The sequence below is a fragment of the Dermochelys coriacea genome, chromosome 16 (assembly GCF_009764565.3).
Source record: "Dermochelys coriacea isolate rDerCor1 chromosome 16, rDerCor1.pri.v4, whole genome shotgun sequence".
Classification (NCBI taxonomy): Eukaryota; Metazoa; Chordata; order Testudines; family Dermochelyidae; genus Dermochelys; species Dermochelys coriacea.
In genome coordinates this window covers 15,995,658-16,022,776 of record NC_050083.1, presented here as the reverse complement: position 1 = coordinate 16,022,776, position 27,119 = coordinate 15,995,658, and the positions used below count along the sequence as shown (strand labels likewise).

Below are 27,119 nucleotides of genomic sequence, written 5' to 3'. Positions count from 1 at the left end.
ATATTGAAGTGACATGCCATTAAATGTTTGATTTACTGAATACTCTGGACCCATACATAACTTACTTTTTTAACTGTTTCTGTTTATAAGAACCACGCTTGCATCATAACTGTCACTCAACTTTTGTATCTTAAGCAAAAGTGCTGTCTGTCTGATATCAAAATAGTGCAGAGCCTGTAAACATTTAAAATAAAGTACATTTGACCCTTTGACATGGAAACTCATGGTACGTACTGTGACTGGTGCTTTGTTTTTTTAAATGACTAAGTGAACTGTTTCCAATATTTTAATCTCATGGTTTATTCTTTGGGACTTGGAGAAGTTCCTTGTGTATGGTAGAGTTTGGTCTTGTTTAGACTGTAGAGGTAAAATGGTTAGTAACTGATTTCTAGGATGCCACTGAACTGCTGTATCAAATCAGTGCCCATAAATAATTAATAAGCACTATTTGTAGGGGTGGAAGCTAAAAAACTTTTGGCTGAGAATATTGTTTGGTAAATCAAAGCAATCCAAATGAATAATAAGAGTGATATTGTGCAAAATACCTAATAAATAGTTGATTTGTCTTTTTCTATTTCAGGATACTGGATGGAAGACAGCCATTTGTCCGGATTATTGCCCCAACATGTATGAAGATATGCAGACATTGGCTAATGTGCTTCAGTCTGATATTGGTCAAGATATGCGTGTCCATAACAGCACATTTCTATGGTTTATTCCTTTTGTTCAGTCCCTAATGGACCTCAAGGACTTGGGCGTGGCTTATATAGTAGAGGTCATTCACCATCTGTGCTCGGAAATCAAAAGCTTTCTCAGTGAAAGAGTCCTGCAATGTGACAAAGTTTCTGAATTTTTCATCCTGATCTTGGTGTCAGTTGTTGAACTACACAGAAATAAAAAGTGCCTGCATTTGCTTTGGGTTAGCTCTCAGGAATGGGTGGAAGCAGTAGTGAAATGTGCTAAACTTCCAACTATAGCATTTACGCGCTGCTCTGAAAAAGCACCTGGAAACGCTTCTAAACTTGCATCAACAATATCTTCACAGGCTTCTAACTCTGTACAGCATGTTTGCGTGCAGTTGATACGCAGCCTTCTTCGAGAAGGCTACCAATTAGGGCAACAAACTGTTTGCAAACAGTTTTTAGATAAACTCAATCTGCTTTTGCGTGGAAACTTACCTATGGGTTGGCAGCTGAACAACCGGGAAACTCAGGAATTGCAAATGTGTTTAAAGCAGGTAATAAGAAGTATAAAGGACAGATCCACAAAGGCTTCCATACCTGTGGAAAATAGCGTGATCTGTACAAATTTTCCCACCATTCCTATAAAGCAAGAGAAAGGGACAGCCAGTGACAGGTGTCAGATGAATATACAACACAGGGATAGCCTCAGTCCCCCATTTTCTTTAACATCTGGGAGCGATGAGGCTTGTCAAGAGAGTTCTTCCCCTAGAAGTAGTAGTATCGGGGAAGAGGAATATAGGGAAATGTCTTTTAACAATACAGAATTATGTGTAACTGCAGAATGCCTTTTGACAGATATTAAGAAAGAACCTCATGATAGGTCATTTCAGGAATGTGAACATCCCGATAGCTCTGGAGCAACAAAAATGCACAAGGATATCCATAAAAATGGAAACAAGTACCAGGTGCAGGGAAACCAAAATAAGAATAACTCCTTACTAAAAGAGTGCTTCAACACAAGTCCTCAAGTCTCTGATTTCAAAAGTCATGCTATATTGGAGAGAGATGAAACAGAAGTGAGGATGCCAGAGTGTCTGAGTGTTCAGTCTTGTTCCAGTTCTCATGAAGACACTTGTAGCTCAAATGGAAAGGATGGAAGTTGCTCCCCTAATTCCTGTTCAAAATTTAAGGTAGATCCTGATAAAATCACAAATTTGAAAACCCAGGTACTGGGTGCTGATTGGGCCACAAAACTATTAAAGTTAATGAAGCAATCAGCTTCAAATTCAGAAGTAGACCAACTACAGTCTCGCTCTGAGAATCTCTATACAAGTAAAGATGGCAGCAGAGATCAGGAAATGAATATTTTGAATGAAGGTGAAACCTCAGTTAACTTTAATGCTTCAAACGGTTCTGAAAATAAACAGGAGAACAGCATGAACAATACTTTTCAAATCAAGCTGCTCTCTCTTAAGCAGGAATCAAATGACACCAAGGCAGAGTATTCAAATTCCTTTAAAAAAGAGGCTGGCTTGGAAGAAAGTGAAAGTGAAGGTGAAGAAGACAATATTCCACTTGATACGTTTATACATTATTTAAAGAAAAAGAGATCCCTTTCAGGAAGATCAAGTTCTTTGCCAAGGCCTTTACTGAATAAAGACCTTAACACAGAAATACCAGATCAAGGGCAGTCTAATTCTGGCAGTTTATGGCCAAAGAGAGCTGACCTCAAAGATCAAAAAGTGAGCATGCTACGTACAGATAAAACTTCAGCAAACTTTAATAGCCTATCTAGTTCTGAAAATAAAGGGGAGATACCTAGGAATGCTCCTCTAATCAGTCCGCTCTTAATTAAGCATGAGTCAACTGACAGACTGTTAGATTTTTCAAGATATTTTAAAAGAGAAGGCGATTCAGAGGAAAAAAGAAATAGTGAAGATAATGCAGCAGTTGCATGTGATTTGGTAAAGAAATTTGGAGCTAGCCCCTTAACAGACTCTCAGATTGATAGAGACCTTGATAAATTATCCTTAGCCGCTTATGCCAAAGGTGTCAATTTTCCTGTTGATTCAAGCCAAGAACGCTCAGTACATCTGAGTCACATTAAAAGGAAAGTAAAAGGTGCTGTTAGATCATCCACAGAGGGCCAAAGTAATGAGTCCTCTTCTGATACAGATTGTCCCAACAATGAAGTCATTGTCATTTCAGATTCCTCTTCTGATGAGGAAAAAAAGTTGGATATTAAGAAACCAGTAAAAAAAGATATGTATATGTGTCCAGAAAAACAGCCTTTAATACCTGACTATGTTTCTGATAGTGCAAACAAAAAAGAGCAATTGGGGACTCATAGCTCCCCATTGCCATGTGAGGAACATAATTCTCAGTTTTTTGAGTTTGAAACTGAAGATGATGTCTTTTCAGTTTGGCAAGATTCTCAGATAAATGATGAGGAAGTGAATCAAGCACAGGAACAAGACTCTAACTTGACATCAACAAGCAAATGTGCTTCAGATAGTTTTGAGTTGGCAGATCGTATAAATGACTGGGGTTATGATACAGATTATATCAGTGACGATGTCATTGAAAAAGCAGAAGACATCGTTGAAAGGCAGGTAGATTCTCTGTCTCATAAGAAAGTTAGTAAAACTGGCACAAAATCTGAGGCAACTTTTCAAGAGCCTGCTATCCAGGGAAATGCAACTGCTCAGTCTGAGAATTCTATTCAGCCAGATGCTGTTGCTAAAGACCATGCCAAAAACACAGGCTTGATGGAACCCAGAGCATCTGCATCTAGTGTATCATTAGCTTCAAAGTTGACTATTAAAAAAAGCACTTTAAGCCCAGGCAAAAGTTTAGCAAAATCCAAGTTGGTAAGAACTGCCCTTAGAAGTCCCAGAAAAATGAGCCTTAAAACTGTGCAAAACAAAAAACTTCCTCAGACTAGTTCTAGAAATACTGAGCCTTGCAGGTCAACCCCTGCTGTAGTTCCTCCAAAGAAAGTTCGCCAATGTCCTGAGCCAACTTCAACTGTGGTCAAACTTGGCCTAAAAAAGGCCCCCCGCAAAGCATTTGAGTTATCTCAGCGATCCTTAGATAGTCTGGCTGAATTGCGCAGTTATGGGAAAGCTGCTGGGGCAGTTCAGACTTCACAGAAACAAAAAACTAAATTAATTGCTCCACAGAATCTAGTTACAAAACATAATAGAAAAATGTTAGCCTGCCAAGATCTTCCATTTCTGAGGCAGATAAGACCCACACAAGTGGGGAGAGGGAAAAATCAGATAGGAAGTTCTGAGGGCAGAAGGAAAAAAATAACTGAAAAGTCTGATCCAAAGCACACGATACAACAGCCTGTGGATTTTGACCCAATATCTGCTGTGGGAACTAGTGAAAAACAAAAAGCGAGCACAGCTGAGTGGATATGCTATCCCTCAAGCAATGACGGGAAAAAAATGAGAAACTTTTTCTCACCTGGGAAAGAGGAAGTCCAAACTTCACACATGAATAAAATGGCTCCACATGGTTCTAAGGAATCTAACATGAAAATAGAAGAAAATAATATGGCAGTTCCTGCATTACAGATCAAATCATGTTTTTCTTCATCTTTAACTGGAGACTACAAAAATGAACCTGCAGAGAGAGAATATGTTGTCCCTCTAGTTTCCCCATCTACACCTAACTTTGAGGGGGCAACTTTGGAAGTGAGTAAGCCTAAGTTAAATGAAGAGAGTGATGATGATTTATTTTTAACTCAGTTAGATCCTGTGGATATGGAAATGTGTTCGCAGATGGAAAATGTTGGAGATATTATAATAGCTAGTGAAAAAGAGCCAGTAGACACAGAAGTAGATGCTGCTGAAAGTCTGCTGCAGAATGAGCCCTTAGGTATTGTGAAGTGCAAGTACAAAGATTGTACAGAACAGGTGGAAAAGACAGTGGAGTACTGTAGGAAGCATTCTGCCACTGATGCTTCAGATCATCTCTTTGTCAAGCCAGGTTTACCACCTCGTAAGCCCGAAAAATCTTCCACTACTAAAATTTTCAGCTCAAATAGCTCTTCACGGAGTGCCAACCTCACCAAGGATCTTGAAAATATTTCAAAGCACTCGTCATCAAAAGCTAAGTCAAATGTGGTAAAATCCAGAGTGTCCAAGACAGAGAATCCAAAAGCTGTATCGGCAGAGAACCAGATAGTCAAGACCCCAAGTTTAAGCAATAGTCTTCGGTCCCAGAGTTCCAGCAATGTTCTCCGGCCCCAGAACATGCAGACAAACAGTACTTCATGTTTTCCCAAAAGGTCTGCCTTGGGGGCTCATTCAGGGCAAGAAAGAGGTCTCCCTTCCTTTCCGCAAGCAAATGCTCTTGTCACTCAACAACGTGATCATAGTATTTTTGTTACAGAGATTCTGAAATGGAACTATGAAATGTTTGTCAACTTCAGCCAATTTGGACTTCCACATAACCTTCTTCAATCAATTATGGTCTCTGTTCCTGTCAAATTTCAGGGATACAATGACTATTTTAATACATTTTTCCCCTTGATGATGCTAAATGCCTTTGAAACAGTAAGTAACTTATCTGCTTTTTTTATGAAACTGTTACCACTTTGTTTTCATCAAGCACAGAAAATTTTAGGAAGCGCTAAAAGAGCTAGGTACCTGCTCATCTTAACTTCTGAAAATGTTATTGTGCCTTGATTTAAAAAAATAATAATCTTAATGATATTTGTACATCTCTGTGGAAAGGACAGGGTTAGAGCTTAAAATGTTGTATCTTAATTTAGTGCTCAAAAAAATGACAGTCCATGAGCACTGTTGCCATGCCCTCTCCACTCCATCCACTATAACTGAGCTCTTTCAGTTAACTTTAAAAAGGCCACCTGCAAAGGGAAAAATTGGGTTTGGGCCCCTTTTTCTTCATAGTGTATAAAGAAGGCCTAAAAGGGAAAATCTCAATGTCTTTTTACAAGAAAAAGTCAGGTCTTGGCTATTTTGTTTTCCAAAAATATATTAAGAATGAATAGATCAGTCAGGTTTCTGACATCAAGAAGCTTTGCAAAAGAGATCCAGTTGATATGGGAAATGATCTTATTTCAGACTGCTTAAAACTTTAACATCAGTGTAACACAAACACTTGCTAGAAAAGTGTTCTGGTAAAGATACAATATCCCTGTCCCTTCAATTAAGGAAGAACTCTGTAAGCTTGAAAGCTTGTCTCTTTCACCAACAAAAGTTAGTCCAATAAAAATTATTACCTCACTCACCTTGTCCCTTCAGTTGGCGTCTGAGTGTGCTTTCAAGCCCCACTTCTGCATCCCCCAAAAAGTCCTTCAGCAGAAACAGGGCAGATAAGACTTGACAGTAAAAAAACAAACAAACAGAAAAACTGTTTTTGGAGCAGACTGGTAAGAAAAACCCTTTCAGGCTTCTTTCTTGCACAAATATTGAATGTTGTTCCATTTTGAAGGTCACCTTATATCTTGACCTGCAACAATACCATCTGTTTCACTTCATTTCTACCAGTTCGCTTCAGTACTGGTGCTCTTCGCTAGTCATGTCAAATCATGGTGTAATTTTAGAACATGTAATTTATCCTTATGAAAAACAGCTGCCTAAAATATTTTCATACAACTTCCACTTTTATTACATGCAGGTTGCACAGGAATGGATAGAAAACCAGAAAACAAGAGAGAAAAATAGTTATCATTTGCACTTACAAAATTTCTGTGCTGACTTGAATCGAGCAGATTTTACAGGTGAGTATTTATGAAAACACCCAGTTTTCTGGGGAAATAGGCAAAAATAATATGAATTGAATTAATGAATTAAAACTGAGTGGTAGAAATAGGTGTAGGAGATACACAAATCCGAGTGCTCAAATTTATGTTGTGGTTACAGGTCAAACCTGAGGCCTAGTTACAAATACAGTGATGAGCTTGGTATAAATGCATAAACAGAAATGTACCTTATTGCCAGTCTAGAGAAAACATTGTGTCAGTCGGATATGGAACAACTATTACTCCTAATTATGTAGGAGCAGTTTGCGTGTGACATCCAGAATGCCCAGATTTATAAGACTTTTCCATTGTTTATTTGAAAAAAGGTACAAAATACATGTTGGTGAAAAGTACCCCATGCGAGGAATTCATACTTCCAAATTGCTCACTATGCCAAGCTGTTTCCTAAATATTTTAATATATCAGATCTGACCCATTTAGAATTGTTTGATGACAAATTTCCTGGAAAAGGAGATGGGAATGAAGTAGCTTTTTGGCTTATTTTGGTTTCATGTATCTGATCTGAGTCCAAGATTGGCAACCAGGTACTCTTGAGTTATAATCCTGCTTCTTGCATAGATTCCTTGAGCTTTGGGCAGGTCACACACTGTAAAGTCTGCATTTCTGTAACTTTTAACCATTTTAAAAATTAGATGCATATTTCAGAAATGCCTGCAATAAGTGAATAGTTCAGTGGATACCCAAATACGGCTGGCTGTGCCCATGTTAATTTTTACATTGTTCCCAGTAGCATGCATTCGGGAAAGTGATCTGGCAAAACAGCTTCATCCAAAGGATGACGACTTGATCTTTTTGGTGGTGCCTGAAAAACAAAACACCTTTACAGAAGAAAGCGAGATGGAGAGTCATCTAGTGTATCATGTTGGTTTTGTAACCCGCTTCTCCCGTGCATCGCTCCGTGAAACGAGTAAGTAAAAGTCGTTGAGAGATATTATAGTATAATCCACTAGGATGGGAGCTGGTTCTTTTTGCATGTTGACACCATATCTTTTTATTCCCTCCAAAGTCATATTTCTCTAAATCCATTCTAATTGATACATTTTTAACTTATTTTATTTGTATTTATTATTTCTTCTTTAGGGTTTGTCTCTAATTGCTAGCTTAGCAAGAGTTTCCGCAACAAATCTATTGTCTGATCATCTGAATATAAAATTGAGAACCCTTTTACTCTCCAACAAATATGGCTTGTAAAGGTTATAACAGTGCCACTGTTAGTATTTGATCAGACCTTTCATCCTTGTTGTTCCAGAATTAGAATGTTACCTTTATTTGGGCCTGTCCCTTCATTTAGACTTTCCAAAGTGCTATTAATTAATCAAGAATTAACAATTAGTTTAATCAATAACCAATAATAATTTAAAAACTGTGATTATGTTTAGTGAGAGGGGTTCTCTTGAGTCTGAGTTAATTTAATAATAACAAACCTCAGATAAGTCAGCTTGATTGGATTTATTAATGCTAAGTAAACACAGCACATACACTGAGAGAAATAGTTACCAACAGCTGTGAAAGACTTTTCCCTATATTTCACGGACAGCGTGCATTCAGTCTGCAGATAGTCTCTACTTCCTCCTGATTTTTAACGGAAATTATTTTTACCCTTATCGTGTATCATTCTGGTCCTTATGTATTTCCTCTTTTTGGTACAAACTTCTTATCTTAGGCTATTTCCAAGATTCCCCATAACATTGCAACTTTTGAACTGTCTCCACATCTATTGGTTAGTCATTTTTTATGCCCTTTTTTTAGACATTTATTTGTTTTGTGTCTTGCAGGTAGTTCATTGATAAAATATCTCCAACCATTTTCAAAATATTCTAAGGGTTACTGCTCAGTAAAATTCCATTCTGTAAAGTTAGCTTCATCTTTCCTGTGAAACATCATGGGAGCCTTGCTCTCAGGCAAGCCTCAAAATCTTTCTTGGTCTAGCTGAAGTGTCAACAAACCTTTTATGGGTACCATCTTTTTCTATTTTAAAAAATGTATGGAGACCCCAGGAATCAAATCCTTACTCAGCAAAAGTTGGCCATATAATTAAATGGCGATTTTCCTCTTTCTTTTGAAATGCTGTTTATAGTTTTTATTATTCCCCCTCCCTCAGAGTCATGTGTTGCTGCTACCCTGATAAAAATAGGACTCCCTTTATAACATCCAACATTATTCCTTAGCTGGCTGAAAAGGTTTCTGTTTAGTTATGTTATACACTTATTTCCCACACAAGTTGAATTCTTTTACAGCACTTACTCCTGGGAAGTAATAGACCAAGAGTCTAATCCTCATGTGCCTCCCATGTATCTGACCTAGACATTGTTTCTTGGACCTAGTTGTAAGTCTCTTCAGTGTGTCGTGTGGTAAACTAGAAGTGGAGATCTGCTGTAATGGATGTATAACATTTTTGTATAAAGTTGGTGTAGCAGGGCGTGCAGTCACTGGCACGGCATCTCCTGCTGGTTGTCCAGGAATGAGCTCATCCAGCTCAGGAGCACCCTTCTCTGGCCGGTTTCTCGCCCTTTGTTACCTGCTCTGTTGTCTCCACCACCTGTGGTCCCGTGTCCCTTTCCTTGGGGTGCTGCCCCATGGCAGTGCCTCCACACTCTGGGTCTCCCCACCCAGGGGAACCCCAACCCCCTATACCCACCTTGCCTCAGTGGCTACTGCCGGTCGTCATCTAACCCATTCTCTCAGGGGAAAACTGCAGTCTGAAATGGCCGCTCATCACTGGCAAGGGGGTTGAATCTACTGCCTTTTCTTGGCCTGGCTGCCTCCTTGCAGCCCTAGTACCTCCTCAGGCCTTTGCTGCAGGGCCTCAACCTGTGAGGTCACCAGGCCAGAGCTCCCAAGCTCAGCCTGCCCTTTCCCAGTACTGCTCTGTCCAAGTACCCCTGCTTGCTCTCCTAGGCAGCCTGGTCCTCTCTTCTCCCCAGCTGGAGCAAGAGTCTCTCTCACTCTCCCAGCCTGCCCTCTTTTCAGTGCCAGCAGTGCCCTAATTTGGTGCAACCACACCTGTGGCTGACTACCCAACCAACCTCTCCTGGGTGCTTTTAACCCCTTTCTGACTGGACCGGGGTGATTGCACTGCACTAGTTGGTTAAAGCCTTGGTATTCTGTCCAAGTAAAGATTGACGGTGAATAAGTGCTGTGTGTACTCTTTGGGCCCTGTCCTGTAAGATGCTGAGCATCCTAATAATCTCAGCTGGAAGATGTTCAACATCTACCAGAATCAGGCTGCAATGCACTAAGATGTATTGGAGTGAAGAGTTGCAAGAGTAGTTAAATCTGTATTTGAAAAGAAATGTAACCATCAAACTTGAAACATTAATGTGAGAAGAATAAAATGTATGGTTGCTTTACCATGACGCTCTTTCTTTTAACAGGGCAAAATGAGCAGCATGTTGTCTGTCATCTTTCTGTCCAAACTCGAGGCAATTTGTCATACTACATAAATCAGCCAGTGAAATGTGTAGTGGTCAGCTCTCTAGTGACCACGCAACGAAGGTTCAAAGGTCTGCTATTGTTGAGCAGGAGTCCTCTGGCTAAACCCATCATAAATCCAAGTTACACTGACTTCTGTCCCAGGGATTTGAATGTAACTTCCGAGAGCACTGTAAGTCCTGTAACTAAGTAGTAAATGGTGGTGAGGGATGACAAGTGAGCATTTTCATATCTTATTTTACCAATTTTGCTAAATGGTTAGAAAAGCCATCCCAGTAGTTGGGTGTTCACTGAATGTAGTATTGGGCAGCTGAGCCAGGTTCAAAAGGATGTTTGAGTCTCAAACTGCATGCCAACTTGTTGGAGTTGATGAACTTTGTGTCTAGATAAGGGGCTGAACATATGTTCAGATGCCTCTTCTTTCTTGTTTTGATTTATGGCACTGATTGATATCTGTTGTAATCAAGAAGCACTCCTGTCTGCTGTTTGGTGGAGAAATATCTGCTTAGGAGTTGAGGGGGTGGTGGTAGAAAGGTAAAACTAAAGGAAGACATGGGAGACCTAAAATCCTCTCAGTAGCAGCCTTCAGGTCAGGGGTGTGCTGTGCAGAGAGAAAACTCAGTCTCAGAAGTGTGTGCACTCTATAAGCTCTTCAAACTGAGGGCATGACAAGAAACAAACTGAAAGCACAGAAAATTTTATTGATTACTTCAGTTAACAGAACATTATTTTTTTCCCTGTAGACTTCCTACATGAGAGACTACAATGCAGATCAGAAGAAGGCTATTGAAACTGCTTATGCAATGGTGAAGGAGCATCCAAAACTTCCCAGAATCTGCCTGATCCATGGGCCACCTGGGACAGGGAAATCAAAAACTATTGTTGGACTCCTGTACCGTATTCTGACAGAGGTAGGTGAATATGGTTACACATTCCGTCAGGCATTCCACCTTTGCTCACCCAAGAGAAGCAGTGAAATGAAGTAGTTGGTGACATTCTAAATGTAATTATTCTTAAATTATTTATTGTAGTAACTACTAGGGAATATAACTCATTCACTTTTATTTGTTTGGTACTGAATAAGAGGCTGTGAATTTCATTGGATACTAGCTGTGACTCTGGTATTGAAACACCGCACGCATTTTGGAAAAAAAAATTAATTCCAGCAATGCTTGAAAAATAAAATGCATAAATCTACCTCGCCTAGCTGTTGCATAGTTAGCAAGGTAAGAAACCTGAGTCATCTGTCACACTAAAATTAAAAATCTTAATCTGTTTTTGACCACTTCTGTATTAGAAGACTATAACTTGAAACATCACACCTGTTAGTTTTCGTGTTAACTCCTTATACATTAGCCAAATGTATCTCCATTAAATGGAATTCATGCCAATACTTTGCAGTTTAAGCAGAAGTCATTGCTAATCACTGTTAAGATTGGGTGGTTCCCTGAGAGAGTTCCCAGTAAAGCAGCCTTCCAGATTAACCATATCCTGTTTGAGAGGAATGTACTGTCTAACTTTTGAAATTAAAAATCTGGACTAGACTGCTGGTTTCGATGTCTTGTTTATTAACTTGCAGAGGTCTGGGAATGAGAATCCAGCTCAAAACTTGAATGCCAAGATCAAGCGAAACCGTGTTCTGGTTTGTGCACCATCCAATGCTGCTGTTGATGAACTCATGAAAAAGATAATCCTGGAATTCAAAGAAAAATGCCAAGACAGAAAAAATCCTTTGGGTGTGCAAGTTTATCTCTACATATAAAATGGGTAACATTGAAGGAGAAAAAGGAACTGTTTAACCAGGATGCAATTGCTTCATATCATCACTTATTCATAAAGCATGTGTACAATTAGTGCTATACAGATAAGAGTGAGATACGTTCTCCCCACAGAAGAACATAATCAGTATGACCTCACGCTCCCTATTGATTGCTTTCATATGTTTCTCTAGAATGTGCATGGTATAACTTGTTTGTCAGTGACTATATTGCTTTAATAGCAAGCACTTATAAAACTTTGAGCTTGAAATCACTATAATTGATCCTTTTCCTCTTTTTGTGTTAAAGTATTAATACACTTTTTTCTCAATGTGGCTCAAAGGCTTGGATGGACGATTTCCATCTTTATACTAAAACTATTGGAATTTCCAGCTCTTATAAGTTTGAGTTGCCATTAAAGGTCAGGGTAAAATATTTTGCAATATATTCTGGAGTCAGTTCACTTTGTGGTTCTATTTTCTATCACTGTTTGTGTTTGTGTGAAATTGACAATGTATAAGCAAAGGAAAGGATTGTCTCAACTTTGATGGGTCAGTGTTAGGAGAAGTGAATTACTAGCAGGGAATATTCCAGTTCAAGGGCAAAATACTGCTGTCAGAACTGCATGCACTGTTTTTTAAACATGGCTTCACTGAAGCTCTCAAGGATTCTTCCATATAGCTGATGTTTACACCATATTCATGTGCCTGCATTTCTGACTGTGATCTCATAGCAGATATGTAAATTTGCATCAGAAAATGCCCTTTTTAAATGAGAAATATTGTAGATAATGAAGTCTAGCATACATCAGATAATGAAGTCTAGCATAACTAGCTCCTATCTTGAATCTATAATCTGAAACTGTGGTTTATATACAGGAAATTGTGGAGATATAAACTTAGTGCGACTAGGTCCAGAAAAGTCAATAAGCACTGATGTCCTGAGATTCAGCCTGGACAGCCAAGTTAGCCACAGGATGAGTAAGTAACATGCAAAAAAGATGACTTTAGTTTCCTTTATAAGAATATGGTCTTGAGACTGGTTATGCGATGTGTCCAGTGGACACACTGAACACAAAGGAGATGCGTCGTGAAGGCAGGTATTTATAGAACAGCATATATTATGCCACAGTGCTTTTATAAGGAACTTATTTTCTCTACAGGCCTAAAAAGGGGGACACTGTCAATATAAATTTGGCCTAAAACTTAAATTTTATATTTTTTTAAAAAAAGAAAACAGCTTTTATAAGGCAAATAGATTTTTCCCACAAATAAAAATCTACTGGGAACGTTTGTATTTAAACAAACTCTTCAATAGCATTTGAAATCTAGACACTGTGGCATTTAAAAGCCTGGCTAATAAATAGAAAGGATACTGACTTCATTGATTTTCGTTGTCCAAGGTGAGAAATGCAGGAAGTAAAAGAGTATAAACAATGACAAACCGGGCGCCAGCCCTTTCATTCTGAGGTGGTACTAGTCACGTAGTTTGTTTTTGTTTGTTTGTTTTTTAAATTGATCTGTAACATTTAAATTTCTCCTTTTAATTTCCTCCTCATTTTATTTTCATAGACCGGGGACAACCTGGCCGTGACCAGGATATTCACAGGAGAAAGGAAGCCCTGGATCGCCAGCTGGACAGTCTCTCTCGGCAGCGTGCCATGGATAGATGTGATAAGAGGCAGAAGGTAGTTTTAATTTTGCTTTGTAGTTTTTTTTCATACATCTTCATTTCCGTGGAGGCTCAATCCACAAGAGTTCTTCTTTCTATACCTAATATACCCCTTTCTCAATTGTGATTGGAAGCAACGTTTTCTTTCATCCCTCCAAACACATGGCACTTGACCAATACTGTTAAAATAAGCCAGGAACTAATAGCCTTCTACCATAGAGGCATTTGTCTTTGTCATTAAGCTGTGTCAAAGTTCTAGATAAGGCAATGTACACTCCTGGAACTCTCTAAGGCAGTTTGCAGGATCCTTCATTTACTTTGTGGTCAGCTAGAGGGAATAGTCCTTTCTAGCTCACTGTAATTGGCACTTAAAAACTTTCATGAATTCATTTTCTTGTGTGTGTTAAAGCTTAGGTTTTTTTTTTTTTTACCTTTAACCCTGGAATTGGATACATATCGAGCAGTATTGTTATGCTAAACAATCAGTTCCACCTTTTATTTAGCTGTGACACTGATTAACTTTCCCAGACTTGAAGAGCTGTGTGTAAGCTTGAAATCTTGTCTCTCTCACCAACAGAAACTGGTCCAATAAAAGATATTCCCTCACCCACCTTGTCTCTTTACATATCAAGCAGTTGGACAAGAAACGTTTTTGTGACTGCTTGTTATACTTTACTTCACTTATAAGTCTTCCATCAATTTTTGCTTCAAACACTTGGCATACCTGTGTGTTGCAGCTACTTGATAGTAAATGACAGTGCTTAGCTTCATGGAGACAAGCCAGTGTAATGTGTGTATGAATCTAAATATCTTATGTTGTCAACAGCTCACAGTTGTGTATCTTTTCTAAGAAACTGTGGTCTCCATATACAGGTACGCTTAGATATTAAAAGGCTGTAAGTTGAACATGTTTAGATGTATAGAAAACCTTGAGACCATAGGAGAACAAAGAAAATGTGCATTGTTAATTACTCTTGTTACAAATATTCCAGTTCATATCTTTCTTTCAGAGTCAAAAGTTAGATGAGGAAATTGCCAGACTTTCAAGGGAGCGGCAACAACTCACTTCTCAGCTGAGGAAGGTAGGAATCTTTCCTCAGGGCAACTCTTTAAAACAAACTTAGTTAATTTGTATAGATGCATCATTTTTTCATCTCTTACCAAATAGATGGTTCTTGGTTTTGAGGTTGCTGGGAGGATTTAAAAATAACTAAAGAAAACTTGAGTGAAAATCCAGGTACATTCTGCTAGCAGGATTTTACAAAGAAACAGATAGGAAATGTGTTAAAAATGCAACATCATTAGTTTAGGGTGAATTTAAAATAATGAACAATCTACCCACTTTGAGCATTGTTAGGAGCAACAGACTCTAGGGGAGACATCTATTATATATGAACTCTCCCTCAGGACTCCTTCCCTTCACCATCCTGCTCCTAAACATCTGGCTGAAATACACGTAAATGTTTTTAAGCAAGTCAGCACACAGGAATTGGGGGAATTACTTGGCTTATGGAGAATGATGAGGTTATGTAAAGTAATTTGATATGCTCTTAGAAGTGGAAATACACTCTGATGCTGAGCTCTTTTGCAAAAAGCAGAAAATGGGGCCAAACTACAGGCAGCTATCCAAGATATCATGAAAGCTTGATCTGTAACGGATATTGGCTGTCCATGACTCCCTACTTTGTCCTAAGGAGTTAAGGAATGTGGTGATGGTGAACTAATTCTAATACAACAATTGTAAAGTCTGGATTGCATACATACAGACATAAAAGTACACTTCCAATGAAGTTTACATCCTGTACATCCTGTTTTTCAAGTTTACATCCTGTTTCATGTTCAGTTTCTTTTGGAATGAGCTAATATCCCTCTGAAGGAGCTGACTTCAGTGTAACCATATGTTTAGCTGTTTGAATTGGCCAAATTGGTAGATGCTGTTATCACAAGTCAAAACAGATGATTAAGAAAATTTTACATCTGTCTAAAAGAAGCACAATATTAAGAGTCTTGCCCTTGTACTCAAAGGTTGGAGGGCGCCCTCAGGAAGTGCAGGCTAGCATCATCTTGGAGTCCCACATCATCTGTTGCACGTTGAGCACAAGCGGAGGCTTTCTGCTGGAGTCTGCTTTTCGCCGGCAAGGACTTGACCCTTTCAGCTGTGTCATTGTGGATGAGGTAAGCAAAACTATTAGTAACTATAATCATTTTAGTGTTGATTGCAACAGCTGCTGCATGATATTTGGAAGGATGGGGAAACATCCATTATAAAGCTAACATTTTTTGTTGCAGTCTTTCCTCAACACTTCTTTGTGGCTTCTGATGATAGGCTCTCCTCAGTGCCAGAGCCAGACCATAATCCCCAAACTACATTCTCTTCTGCTTAATGCAGAACACAATAAGGCTACACACACTGTTTGTCAGCCAGTGGCCTGAGGCCTTTGTAGATGGGACTTTTTTGTCCTAGTTATAAATAGCAACCATCTCAGTCCATGTTCTACTACTTAGCAAAGTCTGGGAGATCCCAGACCCATGAAAGGCGAGAACAGTGTCAAAGTTCATTACTTCTATCATGTATCTGTTATTCAGGTGGGAGATTAATCTGAATTAATCCTAGCCATTGGTTTTCAATCTATGGGGTGTGTCGCTGTGTGGGGGCACAAGGACCTGACTGGTTCTGAATTTTGTCTTGTTTCTTCAAAATATTCCTCTCACTAGCTGCGTCTTTTGGTTCATCTGCTGCCGTGAGGCTCTAAGAACAAGGAGGAAGGGAGGACTAAGGGAGTGTGGCCTCTCCCTTTGCAGGAGATGTGCGGGCAGGAAAGAGCATTCCAGCTCGCTCACCTCTCCAGAGGCTGAAGTGCATGTGGCCCTGTGGGGGATAGTTCCTGCCTGCCCGCCCATCCATGTATGCTTGGGATTGCACCAGAGCCAAAGGAGCCTGTAGCCTTTGAATGATTTTGGGAGTCTCAGGGGTGGGGACCTGGCTTCCTGTGTATCCCAAGAAGGGGATGCTCATGGGCCGGGGAGCAGCAAGTTGTTCTGGCCAGGATAGCCTCCCAAACCACAGAAATAATGCAGAAATACTGTTTCTTAGAAAGAGAGGGATCCACATGGGACATGAATCTCTGAAGGTGAGCACAGCAAAAAAGTGGTGGAAACTTTCCAGATTGATGGGTTATAAATGTGTCTGTTTTAGAGAGCAAGGAATATTTGCTTTGCATGTAATTTCATATTGAGAGCAATTTATTTTAGTTTTCTTCACTCAGATTTCTTAAGCAAAGCAATTTTCCTTCTTTTGTTTTTTTTAACTTTGAAAAATGAATGTGTTGGGTTATTCTGGGTACATTATAGGAAATGTAACACTTATGTTTCCTCTTTTTGGCTTTCAACTCCTACTTCATTTATTCCTGTTTGTGTATATGAAAGGCAGGGCAGTCATGTGAGGTTGAAACTCTGATTCCATTGACTCATCGCTGTAGTAAACTTGTCCTTGTTGGAGATCCCAAGCAGCTCCCTCCTACTGTAATATCTATGGTAAGCAGATTGAATTTGTACCTTTGGTAATGGAGTTGTATAATGGAAATAGTGAAAGGACAATAACATCTAGTAGCACAGACTGCATAAAAGTATGTAATCAAGGCTAGATAGGGCAATTTGAACTTATAAAATACAAGGGGTCCAGTGGTCAGGGCACTAGCCTGGGACTCAGGTTCAATGCCCTGCTGTGCCACAGACTTTCTGTGTGATGTTGGTCAAGTCAGTCACTTAGGGTATGTCTTCACTGCAGCTGGGAGTGAGCCTCCTGACGCAGGTAGAGAAACTCACCCTAGTGGGGCTCACGCTAGCTTGCTAAAAATAGCAGTGTGGACATTGTAGCTCAGACTGGAGCTTGGGTTCTATATTCCTATCTGTATGAGCCAAGAAAGGGGAAACATTAAATGTAATTCATACCGCACATTGCTTTTTTACCCCTGAAACTGCATGTTGGAAACTTTTCTTATTGGATAGATTAATAAGAAATATAACCTCATTTTTTTTCAAAAGATCCACTAACTATAAAGTTTCTGACTGATTAATGCCAGTAAAATTCTGCTGAAATGAAGGTGCAGACTTACTGACAAATACAAACTGTGAAAACTAAAATATAAATATCTGTAACACTCTCAAACTCAGTGTCTTGTTGGTGAGTTAAAGGTGTGAAAACAAATGTACAAAGCTGCAAGTTTAAGCCCATATTGGATTTCTTATGATGAAGTTTAAGATGCACCTAACTCCACAAAAGTCAGTCCTGTGTTTTGCCTCTGGCAGAAAGCTCAAGAGTATGGCTATGATCAGTCTATGATGGCTCGCCTGCACAAACACCTGGAGGAACAGATGCAGCAGAATGTTACAGGGAAGCTGCCTGTTTTACAGCTGACTGTACAATATAGGATGCATCCTGACATCTGCCTCTTCCCATCCAATTACATTTATGGCAGGACTTTAAAGACTGACAGGTGGGTCGCATTTAGTTTGTTTTGTTAGTAAGGGGTATTCCAGCAAAAACTTAACAGCACTTAGTTATTTCCCCACATATCGATCAGTGTATCAATCCTTTGCCCCTAGGATTTCTTTCCAAAAGAGGGAAACAGATGTTTGCATAACTGGCGTGGAAACTCCCATACTCTTCTTCCAGCTGTTGTCTTGGGCTCATGAATTAACTAGATCATAATCTCAAAGACTGGGCTAATTCTCTATCACCAAGAGCTCGGTTTCTTGCCTTGGTATACATTGATGGCATAAGGAATTATGGAATCTAGAAGAGAAGCTGAAAGTCTCCTGCATTTTTTTACCTGTCGTAAATAAGTGATGTATCAATTCTCAGAACTCTTGATGGTTTCAGTGGTGATAATTACCATTATTTACAGAGCAACAGAAGAGAATAGATGTTCTTCAGATTGGTTATTCCAGCCATACCTGGTCTTTGATGTAGCAGATGGCCACGAGAAACGAAATAATGAGTAAGTTCTCTATTCTCCTCTCCACCAAAATCTAAATCTGCTGGTATAATTAACTGCAGGATGATTTTTCATACATGGAACATAGCCAAAGCTCCATTCTGAACTAAAGACCTGATGCTGACATTCAGCAGTGGGAGAAGATTGTTGCTCAGGGCACGAGTTTGGCATGTCTCTGATGTAAATATATTATCTTACCTTTATAAAAGGGCTTGGGTGTAAGTGATTGTATATCTGAGTAGAGTCAGGGCTATCCTTCCTGATATAGTTACCTTGTAATGAATCAGACTCTGTGAACAGCCTGTTTACTACCTGGAATGAGTGTCATTAACTTTGTCAGGTTTTTTTTCCTTCTAACTCTTTTTTTTCATATCCAGTTTGGGACCCACTTTTCTTTCTGTGGGTGCAGGGTAGTGTTTCACAAGTCTTTAAATGTAGTGTTGTTGTTAGTCAAGGTCACATGCCCTCTGCTAATCTCCAGGGCTTTCCATGGCTGTCCAAGGTCAATCTATGGTTACCTTTGAATGGCTCCAGTTGCTCCACATAAAGTTTGCTGGCACTTAGCTCTTCCACCGTGGTTTGTGCTGAATCTGTCTGAGTATGGTTCAAAGCACTATTGTCACAAATACTTAGTTCCAGACAGTGAGTGGTAGTGTCTGACCATCAAATGGCTCTACTACATTGGTCGAGGAAACAACGTTGAAAGAGAAATCCCAACCCACTTTCAATTTAAAGTTCTGCAGTCTTCTGAATAAAAAAAGCACACAATACATGTAGCACTGACTGTTTGGACTTTCTCTGTTATGTCTTGCTCCTCATTCTTTCTTCATTCCAGTATTCAGACTGGTATCTCAACTGTTTTGTATTGTTCTCAGAGAACAAACTCAGAACTGGTAGGTAAGGTCCCATGGGAAGAAAATCTAAGGGGAAAAGAGTTCAGGAGAGCTGGCAGTTTCTCAGGGAGACCATATTGAAGACACATCTACTAACAATCTCAATGTGAAGGAAAGATAGGAAGAATAGTGTGGCTCCATCAGGAGCTCTTTAATGACCTGAACAGCAAAAAGAAATCTTACAAAAAGTAGAAATGTTGACTAATTGCAAAGGAGGAAGTACAAAAGAATAGCACAAGCGTATAGGAACAAATCAGAAATCTTTAAATACATAAGGAGCAAGAGAAAGATGAAGAAAAGTATAGGTCCTGTACTTATCAGGGAAGGAGAGCTAAGAACGATGACATCAGGAAAGCTGAAATGTATAATGCCTATTTTGCATCAGTCATCTCTAAAAAGGTTAATGGCAACCTAATACTCAACACAAGTAATATTTATATCAAGGGGGGAAGGAATTCTACCCAAAATAGGGAAAGACCAGGTCAAAGACTATTTAGATAAGTAGGATATATTCAAGTCATCAAGGCATGATGAAATTCATCCTAGGGCACTTAAAGACCTAGCTGAAACAGTCTTGGAACTGTTAGCAGTTATCTTTAATAACTCCTGGAAGAGGGGTGAGGTCCCAGAAGACTAGAGAAAGTCAAACATAATATTTATCTTTGAAAAGGGGAACAAAGAGGACCTGGGGAATTATAGACCAGTCAGCCTAACTTTTATACCTGGCAAGATACTGGAACAAATTATTAAATAATCAATTTGTAAGCACCTAGAGATAATAGGGTTATAAGAAATAACCCACATGGATTTGTCAAAAGGGAAAAGCAATGCCAAACCACCCTAATTTCCTTCTTTGACAGGGTTACTCGTCTGCTGGATGGGGAGAAGCAGTAGATGTGATATATTTTGATTTTTAGTAAGGCATTTGACACAGTCCCACATGAAATTCTCATAAGCAAACTAGCGAAATGTGGTCTACATGGAATTGCTATAAGATGGGTGCACAACTGGTTGAAAGACTTATCAATGGTTTGCTGCCAAACTGGGAGGACATACCTAACAGGGCCTTGTAGAGGTCAGTCATAGGTCTGGTACTATTCAATATAGTTATTAATGACTTGGATAATGGAGTGAAAGTGTGCTGATAAAATTGGCAGATGACACCATGCTGTGAGGGGTACAAGGAATTTGGAGGGCAGGATTATAATTCAAAATGACCTTGACAAATTGAAGAATTGGTCTGAATTCAACAAGATGAAATTCAGTCAAGACAAGTGTAAAGTACTTCACTTGGGAAGGAAAAATCAAATGCACAATTACAAAATGGGGAGTAATTGGCAAGGTGGTAGTACTGCTGAAAGGCATCTGGGAGCTAAAATGAATCAAAAATTGAATGAGAGTCAGCTGTGTGATGCAGCTGCAAAAAAGGGCTAATATCATTCTGGGGTGTATTAACAGGAGTGTTGTATGTAAGGCATAGGTGGTAATTGTCCCATTCTGCTTGACCCTGGTGAGGCCTCAGCTGAAGTAGTGTGTCCAATTCTGGGCTCTCTCCAGTTTGTCCAAATCTTTCCTAAAATGGAGAGTCCAGAGAAGAGCAACTAAAATGATATGATGTAAGGTTTAGAAAAACTTACCTTTGAGGAAAGGTTACAAAAACTGGGTGTGTTTAGTCTTGAGAAAAGGTGACTGAGGAGGGATCTGGTAAGTCTTCAGATATGTTAAGGGCTGTTATAAAGAGGACGGTGATCAATTGTTCTCCATGTCCACTGACAGGAGGACAAGAAGTAATGGTCTTAATCTGCATCAAGGGAAAAGTAGGTTAGATATTAGGGAAAACTTTCGAACTACAAGGGTATTTACATTGGAATAGGCTTCCAAGGGCGGCTGTGGAATCCCCATCATTGGAGGTTTTTAAAAACAGGTTGGACAAACTCCTGTCAGGTTGGTCTAGGTTCACTTGGTCCTGCCACCAAGCAAGGGGCTGTACTTTTTGATTTCTAGAGGCCCCTTCCAGCCCTACATTGCTGTGATGCATGGGCGCAAGTATAAATAAGTGTTCATTTTGTGACAGTGTGGAAATAAATCCCCTGCAGCCTGGTTTGGTGTCCCACTAGCTGCTATCTCACACTTGCATAATGACAGGTTTCAGAGTAGCAGCTGTGTTAGTCTGTATTCGCAAAAAGAAAAGGAGTACTTGTGGCACCTTAGAGACTAACAAATTTATTAGAGCATAAGCTTTCGTGAGCTACAGCTCACTTCATCGGATGCATTTGGTAGAATGCATCCGATGAAGTGAGCTGTAGCTCACGAAAGCTTATGCTCTAATAAATTTGTTAGTCTCTAAGGTGCCACAAGTACTCCTTTTCTTTTTATCTCACACTGCTAACTCTAGCACCATTTCTCCAGACCCCTATGACCTCACTGACTTGCTTCTCCCTGCTGAATTCTAAGTGTCTGCTGTCACAAGACACACTTGCTCCCTTCCTCTATAATTTCCCCAGGCATTAGAGCTCACATGGGACCAATAACAGAGCCTTTCACAGGAGATCTTCCCCACTGGTGCATGTCAGCCCTACCTTGGTGGTTGCTTATAAGTGTTTTGCAGCATCTTTCATCCAGAGATCTCAAAAGGATAAAGCATGAAGAGGCACAGTAAATCCGAGCACATGAGCTGTGCTAAAGTAGTGAGTTTAACAATATATAAATGGTTTTGATGATGGTTTTTCTTCCTCTTTATCTTGTTCAGCTCTTTTGCTAATCCCCAGGAAGTGAAGCTGGTGATGGAAATAATGAAATTGATTAAAGAAAAAAAGAATGATATTGGTTTTCGTCACATAGGAATAATCACCCCTTACAGTGCACAGAAAAAGATGATTCAACAAGAACTGGACAGACAGTTTGGAAGGGGCAGGTAAAAATACTCTACATGTTCTAACTGGGACTAAATCCTCTGGATGGAGTCCTTTTGCTTTTTCTCTGCAAATATTGCAGTAGGGTAGAAACTGTAAACGTTAAATTTTTTTGTGCTGAGAAAAAGTACTGACAATTGGCTGCAACTGGTTAAACTATTACAAGCATAGAGCAGCATTCAAAGCTTTTTCTCTTAATAGTGCTAGTGGGGTCCTTGGGTACCATTCTCTAGTTTGTATCTCTTTATGTGATCTGATTCATACAACTATTCAGAATAAAGCTGAATTAAAGAGCACACTTCAAATGATTTCTGAACTACAGTGAACCAGAACAACATTCTGGCATAATCTTGGCGTCTGAAAAAGAAAGTGAATGTTTTCAGAAAGGGGAGTCATGCACTGTATCTTTTTTTTTTAAATAAATAGTTTAATTTACAGCATGGATTATATTAAGAGGTTAACCTTTCATAAAAGTGCTTAAGTTATTGGGATACGCACTTGGTTAAAATACAAAGACGAATATTTTAAACATCTCAAAATTCCTCTTTCCTAGAGCAGGAGAAGTAGACACAGTTGACGGGTTCCAGGGTCGACAGAAAGACTGCATTATAGTGACGTGTGTAAGAGCGAACAGCGCACAAGGGTCAATTGGGTATGTCTTGCCCTTTTTTTAAAAAAAAAAGGGGGGGGGGATTGGTGACTTGAAGTCTGCACACACCTAGAGAGACTTTATTTACATGTGTTCTCTGCAGAATGTCAGTAAGAGAACATCAGGGAGATAATATCTGTCTGGTGTTTTTCATCTCTGCCAGCCAAATTAAGCATTCTAATGGTCACCCCACTCCACGGATCTCCTAAAAGTGGTCTGGACAGGAGGTGCTATAGAAATACTTAACTCTTATGTAATTCTTTTCTTCAGTAGATTTCCAAGCACTTCAAAATCTTTAATGTATTTCTTCTCTTAGCACCCATGTGAGGTAGGGCAGTATTATCCTCATTGTAGAACAGGAAACTGAAGCACAGTGGGGCTAAGTGATTTGTCCAGGTTCTCACACACAGTCTACAGTGGAGCAGGGAATTAAACCCGAGTCTCCCAATGCCAAGTATTATAATAATCTGCACTGAGCACAGATGAAATTGTGTGCATCCTTTGGTTTGTCATTTTAATTGTCTGTTTAGTTTGGACAGGATGATACACAGCCATCAATTACCCAGGTATCTTTCTTCATGCTATTAACTCTGCTGTGCAATCTCACAAATTATACTCGTATGGCTGTGTATTGTAACTTTGTTGAGGTGCTGATCTTCCTTTCTTTTAAAAAAAAAAAAATTATTCATGATTATGAATGAAAGTGACCTATTTATATAGCACTTCCAGTGCCAAAGTATTGCTAAATAGAGAAGTGTTTTATAAATATGATTCAGAAATCCCTAATTTAGATGATTGTTTGGGAATGGGAGCCAAGTGTAATTCTGGCGCTGTTACTGGCTGGCAAGTCACTTACCCTCTTTGCTTCAGTTTGCCCCTTTATAAAGGTTACTAGCTCACCTAGCTGTTGAGGCTTTATTTGTACATTGCTTTGGCAGTAAGATGCTCTTTAAGTTCTAAGGGCTTGTCTACATGAACAGTTAGACCGCTCTACCCTGCGCTAGCCTGCTACAGTCTAACTGTCCCTGGGAATGCTGTTGACATACATTAACAGTTAATTAGACTGCTTTGATCTAGCCCTCTTTGAAATGGGACTAGCTGAAGGTGCTCTAACAAACTGTTAACATGCATCAGCAAGGGTGTATGTGGACAGACCACGGCCGGCTGGTGCGGTGTAGATTCACACCCCAGCAGTCTAATTGTTCATGTAGGCAGGCACAAAGTATTAATCACTGTGGTCTCTTCAAAGCAGGGTCCAACCACCTTGGCAAGGTGTTACAGGAACTTTGCACCACCCCTGCCTGTGCTGTAGATTATTGTGTAATGAGCAGAGGGGCTTTGATCTCCAGGGTAACCAGTCCAGCAGTGAATTCACTGAAAAGGTGACCTGCAAAGGGAGCAAAACCCTGTCCAAGAAGTGACACTGAAAGGGTATTTTAATGGGGGGAGAAGGGACTCCTGTCAATTTTTTTTACCTTAAAACTATCAGGAATATCAAGCTGTGCCTTCCCATTTTTTAGCTGGAGAACCGCATGGTGTCTACACTAGGGAATTTTACCTCAGAAATTCCCCTGGTGGGAGCCCTAACATAGGCTGTTCTCTGGGTTGCCTTGTTTTTTCTAGTGTGTGTGTGTGTGTGTGTGTGTGTGTGTGTGTGTGTGTGTGTGTGTGTGTGTGTGTGTGTGTGAAACTGCTGAAGAATAGGGTTCATTAACATGCTGGTAACACCAGGTATTGATGTGGGACCTGTTCGGCTAAATTGGTGTCAACCGTGACGAGACTTGCTTTTGCAAAATTCTTTGTGTAGAGTAGGCTCTGGAGTTGGGAGCTTTCTCAGTCCTCATTGGAGGAGGAGGAGTGGTGGTGTGCTAGTCTTTAACAGAGAGCTTTTTTCCACAAGGTTCATCAGGAGTTTGAATTAAGTAGGTGCTAACAAAAATTGAACTTTAAACAATGAATAAAACCTATAATACTAACAAATTTATTTGAGCATAAGCTTTCGTGAGCTACAGCTCTCTTCATCGGATATGCCCAACTTTGTTAGTCTCTAAGGTGCCACAAGAACTCCTTTTCTTTTTGCGAATACAGACTAACATGGCTGCTACTCTGAAACCTATAATTCTGTTATCTGTAGAGTCCTCTGGCAAAAATAGGGTAGACAAGATCTAATATTTCCAATGTGAAAACTTTTTTTGTCAAGGAACAAAAATGTCAGGTCTCAAAAACCATGACAAAGCAAAAACGGCACAAACAGTGTGTTTCTCCTTTACCGGTGACCTTAAAATAAATAAAATATTCAAGCACAGTGCTGAAATATTAAATAGAACATTTTCACATTAATCATACCAAATATTATTAATCTATTTCAGTTCAAGTCAAAAGGAAGCTCAAAGTCTTGACAGGAGAAATAAATTTGATCTCTTCCATCTGTGAGTCTATGCAGGGAAGGGAAGTGGCAGAGGGAGTAGGAAGACTTTGGAGATTGTTTTAAGATGAAAGGAGAAGTAGTGGCTACCAGGAGGGACTGGAGATATCATTGAGAAGGGAAGCAGCAGCAGTAGAAGCTGGGGGGAAAGGGGGGAGATTCTCTACAGGGGATTGAAGATGGCAAAGGGAGCCTGGGAACAACCAAAGTACCTTATTCAGGGAGGGCTGGCTGCTGTAGTGGGAACAAGGGATGGAGGAAAACCCACCTTCTTTGTAGTATTTCAGCAATTGTCACTTCTTAAAAATAAGAACTAAAGTTCAGTTAAGTGTGTTGGAAGAAATAGTACAGCAACTTAATTTTGTTTCATTATTTAGGTTTCTGGCAAGTCTTCAGCGTCTGAATGTTACAATTACCCGAGCCAGGTACAGCCTCTTCATCCTTGGAAGATTGACAACATTAATGGTAGGTACAGTGTTGTAGTCCGGTGCATCTCTGCCTGTTCTCCCTGTTAGTTCAGGTCAGGAATGAGAAAGTGACAGTCATTCCCAACCCATCCTTGTGTGAAAGAGGAGTCTGTGTTGGGATAGGGTTGCTCAGTTAAAGCAATCCAATGGTCTGAAAGCTACTCTTGGGCAGAGTCGGATGTCCTTGTGTAATACACAGCCACAGATGGCTTTCTGAAGGGAGAACTGTATCCATTGTTTCAAGCCAGGCAAGTGAGATGATGTTCTGTAAAAAGGCTTGCAATAAAATTTATCAGTAAAAAATACTGAAAGTATGAGGGGGTAAATCCTCTCCTCGGTGGCAGCATGAACGAGAGCTGGCACTGGCAAGCTCCGCAGCTTGAGGGTCAGAATCATCCCCTTTGTTCTCTCCAAAGCCGAACAATAAACCAAACGAAGCTGCCTTCCCCAGTCCTAGTGACTGCTTCAGGTAGGGAGAAGACCAGAGGACCCACCAGCCCCAAGTACTCCCTAGATCTGCTCCTTTAGAGCAGAACTGCACAATATCTCCTGACAGGGCCCTCCATGCCTGAGGAAGAGTTGGTTTTCCACTCTAGCACATGCTGAGAATGCAAATTAAGCATAAAGAGGCCAATTTAGTTCCAGACACTGGCTTATTGATGATGTCCTGTTCACCCCTTTGCTTCTAGAATTTGTTAGATCCTAGGCATGGTGGCATAAAGTAAGGAGGAAAAGGGGAAGTTTTTAGCTTATTTCATTGGGATCAAGTGTACTGCACTTGGCCAGTTTTGCGGTTACTAGTTGGCATTGTGATAAGAATCAGGACTGCTGGGACAGTTTGACTACTGTAGCTGGCATTTCTCATTCAGCAGAGAATCAGTAAATGGCGCTGTTCTCATTATATCATTGTCCTTGCATATAGTGACTTGTTTCTAATAGGATCAATGTAAGAAACCATTAGATTTTACTCATTTAGGAAGCTAAAATGTCTTTTTTTTTTTTTAATTTGAAATTTTAAAGGAACACTTTTCGGTTTAAAAAAAAACACACACTTTTGTCTGAATTTTTGCTTACACATTTCAAGTAATGCCTAAGATAATCAACTGAAAAAAATTACATTTCTTTTTCTGTTACTTCAGTTTGTTTACCTTATGCACAAAATGGTATCAAATGCACAGTCAGTTTCACAGTTTCCGTGGGATAGTCAGTTTTCCCTGTATGTGGGTCTTTTACTGTGAAACAGCAGAGAAAAATGTTTTTACAAACATTTACATGTGACTGGACCACCACAGAAATTGGCAGGGTGGAATCTGGAGCAGGTGTAGTAATTGAAACTGCTTAAATTCACCTTTTAAAAATTGCCTATATTTGAAGTTGGTGTCCCTTAAACCAGTGGTCTGCAAATTTATCAAATCGCGCCCCCCGGTTACCATTCA

General features: G+C 39.7%; 1 protein-coding gene across 11 annotated transcripts in view; it reads left to right on the top strand.

Annotated features, from left to right (window-relative positions):
* Positions 1 to 27,119, top strand: part of SETX (senataxin) — a 49,090-nt gene that overhangs the window by 18,991 nt on the left and 2,980 nt on the right. For 4 of the 11 annotated variants that reach the window (XM_043498975.1, XM_043498973.1, XM_043498977.1 and 1 more), the window contains exons 9-25: positions 581 to 5,248; positions 6,336 to 6,438; positions 7,211 to 7,387; positions 9,855 to 10,084; positions 10,656 to 10,823; positions 11,492 to 11,648; positions 12,548 to 12,649; positions 13,241 to 13,356; positions 14,351 to 14,422; positions 15,366 to 15,515; positions 16,767 to 16,874; positions 17,649 to 17,836; positions 18,248 to 18,340; positions 21,980 to 22,144; positions 22,696 to 22,794; positions 25,161 to 25,220; positions 25,594 to 25,681. In XM_043498975.1, coding sequence (XP_043354910.1) covers positions 581 to 5,248; positions 6,336 to 6,438; positions 7,211 to 7,387; positions 9,855 to 10,084; positions 10,656 to 10,823; positions 11,492 to 11,648; positions 12,548 to 12,649; positions 13,241 to 13,356; positions 14,351 to 14,422; positions 15,366 to 15,515; positions 16,767 to 16,874; positions 17,649 to 17,836; positions 18,248 to 18,340; positions 21,980 to 22,144; positions 22,696 to 22,794; positions 25,161 to 25,220; positions 25,594 to 25,681 — 6,744 coding nt within the window. Of the gene's footprint in view, positions 1 to 580; positions 5,249 to 6,335; positions 6,439 to 7,210; positions 7,388 to 9,854; positions 10,085 to 10,655; positions 10,824 to 11,491; positions 11,649 to 12,547; positions 12,650 to 13,240; positions 13,357 to 14,350; positions 14,423 to 15,365; positions 15,516 to 16,055; positions 16,644 to 16,766; positions 16,875 to 17,648; positions 17,837 to 18,247; positions 18,341 to 21,979; positions 22,145 to 22,695; positions 22,795 to 25,160; positions 25,221 to 25,593; positions 25,682 to 27,119 lie in introns of those variants that run through there. The other 7 variants (XM_043498978.1, XM_043498974.1, XM_043498972.1 and 4 more) reach the window with 7 other exon arrangements.